This window comes from Castor canadensis, chromosome 3 (assembly GCF_047511655.1).
Source record: "Castor canadensis chromosome 3, mCasCan1.hap1v2, whole genome shotgun sequence".
Lineage (NCBI taxonomy): Eukaryota > Metazoa > Chordata > Mammalia > Rodentia > Castoridae > Castor > Castor canadensis.
The window spans coordinates 17212158-17225829 of NC_133388.1; the positions used below are offsets into that span (position 1 = coordinate 17212158).

The window sequence follows — 13672 nt, forward strand, 5'->3', positions numbered from 1 at the left end:
CATATCCAACTTATGATATAGGATTACTTAAGTTATTTTAAACAAAACAAAACTAGGCTCAAGCTTCCATCATTTTTTTTCATATTTTACTGTGCTTTTTTTCTCTGGTATATTATTGATCCTGAATATTTGTATGTAGGTAGGTATGAAAAACTAAATGATGAAGGCATGCTGAATTATACTGTTGCTATTAATGTATAGCAACTGTGACAGGAGTTTGTCACTGACATCATTGACACTAGTTTAGTAGACAGTATTCTGCAGCCATATTTTATAGAAGACCAAATACAGGTATCAAATGGATAATTCATATATTAAAACTCTTAAGGCTGTGTACCTCAGAAGAAAGCTCAATGTAGGTATTTTCTGGGGAACTAAGACATTATTGCCCTAGCTGCCTTGGAAAATTTGAATGAGTGACTATGGCTAGATTTCTTCCAGATTATGGCTGGATTTTTTTCTTATTTTATATGTCAGAAGTCTTCTAAACAATCTGTATATTTGCTGTATGCCAGGTGCTAGGGATGCAAAGATTGATAGCTTGAAAGAAGAGCATTTGAACTGTTCCTGACTGGGACTGGTGATTTTATGTTACCAAGTGTTGATATTTCATATTATTGACTAAGGCAAGAATAGTATGCTTTGTTTCATGTGTTGAAGAGGAAAATAGATATTTTAGTTGTGACATTGAAAGAGCCAGATTTATACACCCATGCGCATTGGCAACTATTTTATGATGAATAGCACAGCTTTAGTTGAAAGGTAACATTTTTCTCAGTAGAGTTCCTGACTTGACCTATACTAAGGTATTTACTTGAGAGCTCAAATTTCTGTGATGAATAATGTGAAAGAGACAAAGTTTGCCTGAAGAAATAGCTGACCTTTGTAGAGATTTACCTGAGGATTGACTCAGGTGACTCAGTGCTCAGTACATACTTAGAAGCCTGTGCTCTCCTTATCCCTCATGTGGATACCAGACTGAAGCACTCACACATGGCAGTTGTTGGAGAGTCGATTTCTTTCCAGAGCCAGTTCTCTGGACTCTACCATGTATCGTCCCCCTACAAGATATCGTCAAACATTGCTGGGTCATAGTTTTCTCTGACTATGCTTCACATTTCATTTTCAGCAGTTCTGGGAAGGCTAATAAAGTTTTCTTGCAAAAATGATACATTATTCAGGAGCAAAGATCATAATACCTTATACATTTCTCAGTTTTGTGCTCATTAAATGTAGTCAGTACATACCTGCTAATTGAGAGGGTTTTTAACTTTTGGGCTATTATGAGATTTAAAACTACTTTGAGCATGGCCTGGTAGCATATCTACTCTGGAGGGAAGGTAGGAAGATTGCAGGTTCAAGGCTAGCCCATGTAAAGTTGGCAAGACCCTATCTGAAAAACTAACAAAGCAAAGTTACTGGGGGTGTGGCTCAAGTGGTAGAGTTTCTACCTAATAAGTACAAAGCCTTGAGTTCAACCCCCATTACTGCCCCCCCAAAAAGAAAATAAGAACCTGCTTTGAATTGTTTTTCATGATCTGGATTAATGTCCTGGAACATAAAATTAGATTTGGCAAGTAGAAGGTGGCAAACTCATTGCTAAAGGCTGCTCTGTCTTATGAGAATGAACTCTGCAATTGCATAACCGTAAGAGTTTTGTCACCATCAGGTGTTTTTATAAATGTTTAATCATGGGTACAAAATAAAAAAAAATTTTGATCATGGTTTCCATTGTGTTTTGTAAATAGTAGGTGTGGGTTTTAAGTGTGTAATTTAAATGACATGGGCAGAAACTTTAAAAAAAATTTTTTTTTTGAGATAGGGTCTCACTTTGCAACCCAGGCTGGCCTCCAACTCAAGATGCTCCTACCTCCACAGAAACTTTTTTTTCTTTTGCCAGCAAAGGTTTTATTTTACATATGGCTATCGAATTAGTTCATGTGAAAAGTTACCAATCCATTCTCATTCAGATTAATCATTAAAAGTAATAAGCTCATTTATTAGAAGTATACATTTGTTACTAAAATAAGTTTTCTCATCATTTTAGACTTTTCCAAGTGAAATCAGCCTCAGCAGTTAGTTTATACTTTTTAAGCAATCCTCTTTTCATTATCTCTCTCTCGATTTCTTATGGCATGCAGTGTTATAACAGAAAATGCTCAAGCTTCAGTCAGTGGCACGCACATAGAAAGGGTGGTTTGTTTGGTGGTTGGTTGTTTGCCAGTGAGCCAATTATTGCAGAATAATGGGCAATTATCAAATACTGTGCAAACCTCTGTAAAATGTCATCAGCTGTTCTGTAATTCTACTGGAATCAGTGCTAGCAAAGACTTTTGTGTTTGCTGAGCCCTGGTAAGATCTATAATGTTATGCTCTTGACTTATTTCTGCTCTTATTCTTCTCAACCCGTGAACAGTAATGTTCTTGTGTTAGGACAGCTTTATGTTTCTCTTTTGGTTTTTCCCTTAAAGGACATTAGGATTCACCTAAGTAGGATGTGTTGTGCTATATTTCACAAATAGTCAATTATCTTTTGCTGTTGATCAATAGTACTGAAGAGTACAGTTAATCCTCCCCACCAAGTCTGCTTCATTTTACTGTTTGCCTCCAGTTTTCTCTGACCTTTCCCTTATTGTTTACTGTCTCATCTCTTTGACTAGCTTTCTTCTTGCCAGTTTTCATTGGCTTGCTTCCATTGAGAATAGTAATTCAACTCTGAACTCATAAATCTGCCTATTGTAATAATCCTTTGCCTTCTGATTTCTAAAATTAGAAAATGTAATGATCTCATTTATAATTTTTTTTGGCATATCTTATATGTTCTTAAAAATAATTCAGTTAACTTTTTAATGCTTTTGAAAGTGTGTTCCTTTTGTTTAATTTCACTAGACATTTACTTTGTTGTTCAGTTGAATTATTTTGTTGCTGATTTCAAAGCTCAGCATGTTGGCATATCTTGTGTTTTTAGAATTGGTGCAAGTGAATATATTTAGCGTCTATGACATTTATCTTTGTAACCTTCTCATAAACGTATGGGTTTGAGTGTCAGTAGAAAGCAATGCTTTCAGTCAAGTACAGTGGCCCATACCTGTGAGAGATGGAGATTAGGAGGATTGTGTTCAAGGTCAGCCCAGGCAAAAAAGTTAACAAGACCCTGTTTCAACCAATAAGCCAGGTCTGGTGGTATACTCCTATAGTTCCAGCTTCATGAGAGACTGTAGGTAAGAGGATCATGGTCCAGGCTGGCTTGGGGAAAAATGCAAGAACCCACCTGAAAAATAACTAAATAAAAAGGACTGGAAGTGTGGCTCAAGTGGCAGGGTGCATGCCTAGCAAGTGTGAGGCATAGAGCTCAAACCTCAGTACCATCTTTCACACCCCCCCCAAAAAAAAGCAGTGCTTTTGAATTTTCTAATTATTGCTCTTTATCTTTGAATTTTTAAAAATATCGTCAAATTCTACTATGAACTACTGAATGGTACTTTTTTGATGTGCAGGTGTGCCATGCAGAACTTGAATTGGGGACTTGTTTTCAAGCAGTAAATAGCAGGATTCAACTGCAGATTCTTGAAGCACAATACCTTCCAAGCTCATCAACACCTCTGACTTCCAGTAAGTACATCAGCAGTTCAAGGTGTGTCAATGCACAGAGGTTAAAATTGGATAAGAATCAAGGGGTCAGTGAATTAAGGTCTGTGCCTTTCTCTGGATGCACAACAGGGGTTTGTTATCTTTGGTTTACTAGACCTGGTTCACTTGGCCACCCTTACAGCTGGAGATTTGAGGTCAGCCCTACCTCAAGGGCTGAAAGCGGGTTAAGAGTGCATCTTTTTCCTACCAAAAAGAAGAACTGCTGGTTTCAGGCAAAAGCAGTGTATAGCCACTATAACTAGAAAGACTAAAAATAAATGAAACTGAGCATTCTACTCAAGAAGTTAGAAAAACAACAAACACAAAGAAAGTAGAGTAAGGTCTTAAAGCTAAAACTAAAGTTGGTAAACATGGAGGCAACAACAAAAAGCATAATAAAACCAAAAGTTTTCTCTTTGAAAGGACCATTTAAAAAAACAAATTTGTAGCAGGTTAGATGAAACAAAATAGAGAAAATATGAATGGTATTCTGAACAAAGAAGAGGATACACTTTCAAATTCTGAAGAGATTTGATAACATATAAGACAACCCCTGTATAACTGCACTAATTCATTTGGATATTTATATAAGGTAAATGATTTTCTAAGAAATTCACTCAAAAGAGGAAGAAATCTGAAGAGAAGAATAACCATGAAAAGATAAACAACTGCCTCTAATAAAAAGTACAAAGCCAAGATAATTTTACTGGCAGATTCTACCAAGCCTTCAAGGAACATGAATCTCCTTCTCTATATAAGCTATTCTAAAGCATGGAAAAATAATTTTGTGAGGTTAGAATATTCTTGATATCAAGACAGAGTGGATAGTGCACAAAGAAAGTAATTATAGACTGTCATCAATTGTGTAGCTATGTGGAAAATTCTAAAAAATAAACAAATAAAATCCAACTTGGAATAAGAAGTCACATATAGTTAATATGTTAACTATAGTTAATATATAGTTAATTCTGGAAACAAGGACAACAGCGGAAGTGTATAGATGCAGCATACTGCATTAACAGACAGCTTCCCTTAATCAAAACTGGTACTCAGGATTACTGCTGAGTATTGTTTTATTACTCTAACGGTCAGGTCTCAGTCCACATTCTGCTGCTGCCTCCATGCACGGAGTCCCCTCTTCCCTTTCTTGCTGCCTGCAGTCCCAATTCTATTCCCTGATGTCTCAGATTATTCAGACAGCACTTTCTGTTTGAGCTGTAGTCATCCTGTGTCAGACAGGTGAGTATGTGTAGGTGAAAAACTATATTAACCTGAATTTTTCTCAGTGCAGTTCCCAAGTTGACTCCTTTCCAATTTCTTCTTGATTTTGCTCAATCTTTAGTGGGTTTTTTTTTTAATATTTTTCCCCAAGTTTATCATTGTTATCTATGGGAAGGTTAGTTCATAGAAACTATTCTATCATTGTTGGAAGCCCCACATCTCAAACCTATTTAAAGAATAGGTTTGGTTTGGTTTGGTTTGGTTTTTCTAGTTGGCATATACTTCTGGAGTTTCCAGCAAAGAATTTTACCTTTATAAACTTGTGAAATAAATACATCTAACTCTCCACACAGTGCCACTGTCTACTGTATAATCCTTTTCCACTTGTGCTCCTTTGCTGCTGATTGTTATATAGACCTGTGATTCAAGTTGATAAAGCCATTCAGACCATAAGAGGATTAAATTCATTGAGGCTGCAGTAGTTATTAGTAAAGTGTGATAAAAGTTATAAAATTCACTAGAGATGTTTTCGGTTATCAGACATTAACCTTTAAAAATTGCTTCTTTATATTTTACCTATATGATATACCTTTATGTGTACTATTTTAAGTAAGATTTTACAAATCAGAATGTCTTGTTTTGTAGGTTTTTTTGTGAAAGTGGGAATGTTTAGCTCAGGGGAGTTGATATATAAGAAGAAGACACACCTGCTGAAGGCCTCCAGCGGAAGAGTAAAATGGGGAGAAACCATGACTTTTCCACTTACACAGACTGAAAGAGAAATTGTTTTTCTCATTAAGCTTTATAGTCGAAGCTCTGTAAGAAGAAAACACTTTGTAGGCCAGGTTAGTAGGAGGTTTTATCTTGGATTTCTTGTATTCTTCTAGGCATTTAAGCAGTTGACTAGCAAAGGGAGTGCAGGATAAAATTGAATTTGAATTGAGTAAGATTCTTCGGCATCATAGGTTAAAATTCAATGTTGCCACAAAAACCAAATCTTACCACAGTTTTTTGCTTTTATACAAATTGTTGAAGTTTTTGAGCAGTCAGGCTTTATTGGTAGGACTTTCTCTGAGCTTTTCAAATTTAATAACCAAGGTCAGTTTTTCAGTACTACTGATTCATTCCTTGGTGAAAAAGGGAGCATTAAGTATTTAAATCAAATTTCTTAAGGCCTTGGGCATCACATTTACTTTATTCTGTTTCACCTTCAACAGAAGGTTGAAGCACTGTTTATATGGTGTTAACTAAGTTATGTTAGATATGAATTCCTAAAAAACATCTATTTTTAGCAGTGGTTGTGATATTACTTAAACAGCCAATACTGGTGTCTGGATTAATTTATTTAAAAGTTCCTAAAAATTTGTATAAGACTACCTAACACTGGTTTATTTGCCAATCCTATGGGAACTTGTTTCCTTGTATGTTTTCTTTCCCTACTCTGAGTAGCTTAGTGATAACTGTCCATTATCTTTTATCTTTAACTTATTTGCAATTATTTTAGCTACATTTAAATCACAAAAGTAGGGCACAGTTCAAGTGGCAAGTAGGAGGCCCTGAGTTCAAACCCAAGTACCAGCAGGAAAAAAAAAAGTTAATATTCTGGTTTCTCTTCAGACTATAGAAATCTTTCATTTTTCTTAAAAGCCCAAATATAGTATTGTTTTAAAAACTCCAACTTGACAACAAGGTATTAGTAACAGTCTATATGAAATCCTCAAAATGTGTAATGCATGTGAATTTTCAAAAATCAGTATCAACTCTGATTTACTTCTTCATATAATTTGTCAAAAATACTTATTTAATATTATAGTTTTGTTTCTGCATTTATTCTTATATGGAAAAGAGTTTGAATTCAAGAATTCATGTAAGTAATACAATTTTTATGACCATGAGACCTCTGAAGTCAATTCAGTTAATTTTTCTATTATCATTCCTTAACTATTATGTGTGACTAGAATAGGAAATTTACTTTGAGAGGTGACTGTCAGAATAACAGTTCTGGAACAGTCTTTGCTGGTCTTCTGCTCCCTACAGCTTCTTTGGTAACCTCAGGTGTCACCATGGTGGGGGACCATATGTAGACTCAAGTTGTCCCACTCTCTTAACCAAGACACTTTAATGTTATCTGTTTTTTATATTGGGGTTCTTTGTAAGATAGTATTTGAAGGAAATTTTCTTCAGACCAAGAAAGAAAAGGAAAAAAGCTTGAAAACCAAAAACCTACTCAAATCTCTTTACTTAGAATTAGAAACTGAGTCTCAGAGAAGTTAATTCCAAGGTAACAGCATTTGTTAGTGTTAGAGCCAAAGTAATGATTCAGATTTTTGATTCCTTGTCCATGGAGGCAACTCCATGATATGTAACCATTGTGATGTCTTAACATTTGTGTAATACTATAGTTTTCCCAAGTTCATTCACATATATTATCTAAACTTATATAAGTAATAGATACCATGAAATTATTTGTAATCAAGAATGACTTTATTAGTTTTCGATTAAGATTACAGTTGTATTTAATATAAAAGGTGCTTAAAATGCACATTCCTTTCTAGTTGAAGTCATTATTGGCCTCAATCTTTACAAAAAATTTTTTGGGTTTTTTTTTTTTTTACAAAAATGTTTTTAAGTGATCAGGATCAATTATAAATTGAGATTAGATAAGTCTTAGATTAATTGAATAAGAAAGGATACTCACAACTGTTTTGGAAGAAATGATTTTGAAATATCTCACTTTGAATTCCTTTTTTTTTTTCTGACAGTGCTGGAGTTTGAACTCAGGGCCTCACGCTTACTGGGCAGGCTCTCTACCACTTGAGCCACTCTGCCAGCTTTGAGCCCAAGCTAGGGTCTCAAGAACTATTTGCCCAGGTTGGCTTTGAACAGCTATCTTCCTGATCTTTGCCTCCTACGTAGCAGGGATTACAGGTGTTGAGCTGCCAGCACCCAGCTTTACCAATCATATAAAACGCTTCAGAATAACTAGCACGTTAAGTGTTTTAATATTCAAGTGTCAAATGATGAAATCAAACTAACTTTTGGAAAAGTGAAAGATGTTTACTTAAAAATATGTAAACCAAACTTTCAAATATCTCTTATAGATAAGAATAATTAACTGTTTGAACTCAGTTATCATTATTATGCAAAGTTAAATGATTGTACTTTTTCTTTACAGATCTGGATAAGTGAAGACAGTAATAACATTGAAGCAGTAAACCAATGGAAAGAGACAATTGCAAATCCAGAAAAGGTTGTTATCAAGTGGCATAAATTAAATCCATCTTGAAAACTTCACACATCCATCTGGTGAAGAGACAACTTGACATTCTTTTAGGAGACTTATGCTTTCAGTTTTTTTAAAATAGTGATGAATTTTATCAGATATCCAACATGAAGAAAGTACTTAAAACAGTGCCAAAACAAGAAATAAAATAAAAAGGTAGTATTATTAGGACCACTAAATACATTACAAAGTCTATAAAAATATCAACCATAGATAGGCATTTCTAAATTGTTTTGCTTTTGCTTTTTAAGTCTTACTTAGATGTTAAAGCATAGTATATCAAGTCCCTGTTAGAACTGTTAGACATTTAGAAGACTTTACCACTCTTCTAGTTCTAGGCATTATTGATTAGATCTTGCTTCTATTTACATCTTCCCACATATTTTCTCTCAGCAAAAATGAACTGAACCATTTCGGCTGGTTTCTACATTTTGGGAAAGTTTGTGCTCTGTGTTTATAATTTCTCACCCATAAGACATTATATTGCCATTTCATAAGATAATTCTTTCCAAACAATTTCAGAAATAGAAAATTTCATTTTAGCAAGAATAAATGAAATTTAATTAAGACCCAAAATACACACATTTTGATATTTCCTTTCCTTAAATATTTTGCTCTTTGTTTTATTTGAGTTGAAATAAGAGCATCATACATGGTCCATCTTAATTACAGAATTAAATGAATTTAAATAGCAAATTCAGTATTTTATGATAATTTCTTTGTTTTTAGGTTTTTAAAATACAAATTAATATTCTATAATCCATAATAGTAGAGTATTTTCCCATTTTGTAATAGCTACCTGATAATGTTATATAGCAAATAAATATTTTTAATTGCAGGCTCCTTTCAGGAACTTACTAGAACTCAGTGTTTGGGGTAAGTTCAGCTTATTTGGCCACATGAGCTTTGGCCAAAAAGAACATCTTTGGAGAAAAGCAAAGAACATTATTTCTAACCCTGGAAAATCTGTCTTTGTTTTTGCTAGTAAGAAGACCACATGCTCTGTGTTCTTGGTCTTCTATTTTTCTTTCTTCCTTTGTACTGCACATGTCAAGAGATAGATGAAAATATTTCAGGCCAAAAGTATATTTACCTTGCTATAACCTAAGCATTTCTTTTTCATTTCAGTTCTTATGTTTTGTGTATCTCATTATAGTCTTCCAAAATAAACGGTTCTCTAGCGATCATCTCCTCAAACTACAAAATGTACATATTGTACAACCCCTTTGCTTCTACTGCTTAGATGTTTATAGTACCTGTGGTACTGACAAGTATTCTCTGCTACTGTGAGTTTTGAAATAGTATTTTTGGATTTGTGAAAAATGGCATACTTGTCAGTACTCACATGACAAAATTGAAGGCAAGGTACAGAGATCACCTAGATACTCTCCACAGGCACAGCCTCCTGTACTGTCACCTCCTGTACCACAGTGTACAGTTGTCACAACTAATGAGCCTACACTGACAGGTCATTACTCCCCAGAGTCTGTACTTACATTAGACATCCCTCTTGGTGTGGTACATCCTACGAGTTTTGACACGTGTCTAATGGCATGTATCTACCATTATAATATCACTTCAAGTAGTTTCATTGTCCTAAAAATCCTCTAAAAATGCAACTGTTTTAGTAGTACCAAAGAAGTAAGTGTATTTGTTGCCTTTTAGATAATAAATAACAGGCTTTATTATTTTTTAAAAACATGAATTTTATTTTAGCACTTTTCTATGTTCTATTAATGCTTTCAATTCCTAAACTTGGTCGTGTATTTAACTCAATTTTTAGTTATTTAATTCTCAGTATTTTAAAAATACTTGCATAATATGTAATTTGAGGGAAGCCCTGCCTTCTTGGTTTCTTAGAATCCTAGATAAATTGATAAAACAAAAACCTTTCATTTGAAAGACCTTTTAGGTAGAGAACTATTGATAGAGAGATTCCAGATGTTTTCATTAGTGTTTAACTAAGCCTTTTTGAGGAGAAGATGTACTGAATATCACTAAAATGTATGCTCATGTTTCCAGGAAGCTTTCGTGTGGAAATACAAATATAAGCACACTTCTGTTAATAGGCACTCATGCTGTAAGAAAAACAATAGGAACTAGTAATAAAAGCTGAGATACTATGCAAGAATCATTTCCCTCCATGTTTGCTTAGGCTTTTTTTGACCTTTACCTGTAATAAGGAATGGGGAACCAAAATGACACTGGGTGACCAAAGAAAACCATGGGAGCTTCACACTGATAGCCGACAGTTTGCAAAGTGCTGATCTCTAACAGCGTATTTACTTAAAAGCTTAAAAGATTAATACAACTAAATTGCTACAACTTACGTCAAAACACAGCATCACAACTTGGCTTTCATTTAGTTTCACATGATTTTGTAAGTGGGAATCATTAAGAAATGGCCCAACTCTTTTCAGACTGGTCAGAAGAAACCAATGAGATTTTGTACAAATTGTGGTCTAAAAAGAACCTAAACTGAATATCTATTTGAATATAGTATGGAAATTTCTCTGATACCAATGTACTCAGCAGTCAGGTGGAAGCTATGTTTCTCAGCAAAACTTTCCACTGTTTGTATAATCAAATATTTGCTTATGTATGAAAGGACGTCAGAAATTTGCAATAAATTTTAACTTTTCTTATCATGGTAGTAATGGATATTTCAAAAATATACATCTATGTTCAGTATTTATAAAATGTGTTTAGTGTTTCCTCTAGAAATACTGAGAAAAGTACCAGATAAAATGTTTCTGTCTCTGTTGGTTATAAGGACACTTTATAATGTTCTCTTGGTGCATAGCCTATCATTCTTGTTCAAAATTAAATTTCAAATACTTGCAGTTTTAGCTGAAACACCAAGTTGAAAGAATTATGAAAATGGGCTCATATAAGTAAGTATCATGTCCATTTTGAAACACGGATTTTAAAAAATAAGAACTTAATGTCATCCTCTAAAACTGGATTTTATTAAATTTCTGAAGATGAATGCTACCTGCATTTTTAGTAATTTCCTAGTAGAAGTTTTCTTTAACTTGGTCTCTCATTCCACCTGGTCTTCATGTCTGCTTGGTAGAAAACAATCCCAACATATCCAGATAACTACTAAGAATTTAAAATGTAATTAACTATGAATAGGAGGGTTGGTTTCTCAGCACAGCATCTGTGAGGTCACTTAGGCTTCAGGCCTCTCTGGTCTATTTCTCTCTTTTAAAAAATTCCTTATCTCCCACCTGCTCTGTCCTCAGCCTTTTCCTTTCAGTCTTCCCTCCTCGCCACGCCACTGAAACTCATGAAGTGTTATCAAATGCCTTTCAGCTATTTTTTTCTTTATTACCCATCAACTTGTTGAATAATTGATCTCTCCTGCCTTGAAACTCTCTTCCCTTAGCTTTCATGACATTATGCTGTGCTTATTTTCTTATCACCTTTCTAGCCCATCCTTTTCTTCTCTGGTGATTCATCTTCATGCACCTGACTTTCAAAAATTGGGAGTTCTTCAAGATCAGCTCTAGGCCATCTTCTTACTCTACACTATCTCTGGACAACCTCATCCATTTCCATGGTTTCAGATGCTATCTATGGGCTAAGGGCTGTCAAATTTTTATCTCTACCCAAATCTTGCAGTGAGGTCCACTATCATATAGCTAATGTGGACATCTTTTCTTGAACATGTTGCATTCCTTCCACAAATCTGGTCTTCAATTGTCCCCATCTGGGTAAATGGTACGGTCATCTACCTGGTTGCTCATCCCAGAAACCTAGGAGTCACCTTGTCAATGAAAAACTTTCTCTATTCTCAACACTTCTGACACCAAATGATGGGTTTTCCACCCCAAGCAATTCTTCACAACCAATTGATTGTCCTACGATTTAACTCAATTCTGACATTACCCCAAATTAGCACATATCCCCATGGGGTCAGGGACTCAGTTTCACAAGACTAATTCCCCACTTCCTATTACTAATCACTAGTAGTGGAGTCCCAGCTTACCCACAACATTCATCTGGTTGGCTACAGACTGCAGCTTCTCATGCCCCTCTTCAAATTCAGTAGTTTGCTGGCAATGGTTCACAGAACCCAGGGAAACATTTTATATGCATGCCAGTTTATTAGAGAGGGTATGATTTAGGAATAGTCACGTGGAAGAAGTACAAGGGAAGAGTGTGGAACATTGTATAGCTCTTTTGGGAACACTTGGCTATGTTCACCAACCCAGAAGCTCTCTGAAACCCAGTCTGGGCTTTTGTGAAGGTTTACTATGAAGGCATGATTGATTAAATCATTGGCTGTTGGTGACTGGACTTGCTCCTCTCCCTTCCGTATTGGTCAGGAGATGTAACTGAAGTTCCAGCCCTCTAAATCACATGGTTGGTTCCCCAGGCAACCAGCCCCACTCCCATTTAAGAGATTTCCAAAAGTCACCTCACTAACATAAACTCAGGTGAGATTGAAAGGTACTTATTTTATGAATAACAAACTAGGACCTGAATCACCTTGAAGCTAAGCTGCTTCAGGAGCCAGAGAGACAAGAGCCAAATATAACTAAAGACTTTGCTATCCCTCTTATTACTTATGAAATTTCAAGTTTAGGAGTTCTGAACCACTAACTTGGGACAAGACCATGTATATCATTTCTTGTATCAGTGTCACACAATGGAACTCCTCCCTCTCTCTTCCAGTACTCTATTTAGAAATACACATCATTAACAGATTTTGAATCCACGCACTTCTCGATCTACACTGTAACTTCCCTGGTCAAAGGAATATCATCTCCCATCTGGATACTGTACTTTCCCCATAATTGTTTGTTCTTCCTCCCTCCAGTCCATTCACCCAGCAACCAATGATATTTTTAAAAATGCAAATCTGATCATCACATCTTAGTTCCCATTGACTTATATTAACTTCAAAATCCTTAACGATGTCTACAAGGCCCTTGTCGGGTGAGAAAACTTCTACCCTCTTAGTTTCAATGAAACTAACAAATGGTAGAAAAGATAATTTTTACTTATATAAAAACAGGTATTCATAAAAAAGTGAAACTCCAGGTAATTAGACTTAGGCGTTTGTAGACCTTTTTAATAAAGGAAATGGAGGCTGAGCTTTAAGGGATGTTACACTGTGGAGCAGTCACTAGGAAATAGTAACTAATGGAATAGAAGTTAAGTGTGATTTCAGTTTGGTCTGTTTGTACAAACTCATATTGATGTCCACTCTCCACCTCCAGTGATAATAGTCAGTCCTTTTCCTGGTGGGGAAGGATAGAAGGAACACCTTTATAAAGGATAAATTACGTCCTGCTTTTTAGACAGATAAAGGGAAGGCAGAAAACTCTTCCTTCACCTATTGATTCTCATTTACCTTCAGCTCAAAAATAATCCTTGTGTCAAAGTAATGTATTGTAGGCTGGCAGATCCTGGTCCCCTCAGCCTGCTGCAATGTAAGGAATAGATACATTGTTTAAATGCAACTTAAATGATCAGTTAGATACAGACATGGAATAACATCAAAGAAAAGCATATGGAAATCAAAGA

The 13672-nt window shown here is 35.2% G+C and overlaps 1 protein-coding gene across 9 annotated transcripts in view; it reads left to right on the top strand.

Annotated features, from left to right (window-relative positions):
* Tc2n (tandem C2 domains, nuclear) overlaps positions 1–10779 on the top strand; it is a 37120-nt gene extending 26341 nt beyond the window's left edge. For all 9 annotated transcript variants that reach the window (XM_074067305.1, XM_020180926.2, XM_074067306.1 and 6 more), the window contains 3 exons: positions 3498–3612; positions 5497–5696; positions 8027–10779. In XM_074067305.1, the coding sequence (XP_073923406.1) occupies positions 3498–3612; positions 5497–5696; positions 8027–8137 (426 nt within the window). In that variant the 3' untranslated portion in view covers positions 8138–10779. The remainder of the gene's footprint in view (positions 1–3497; positions 3613–5496; positions 5697–8026) is intronic.
* The last annotated feature ends 2893 nt before the right edge of the window (positions 10780–13672 follow it).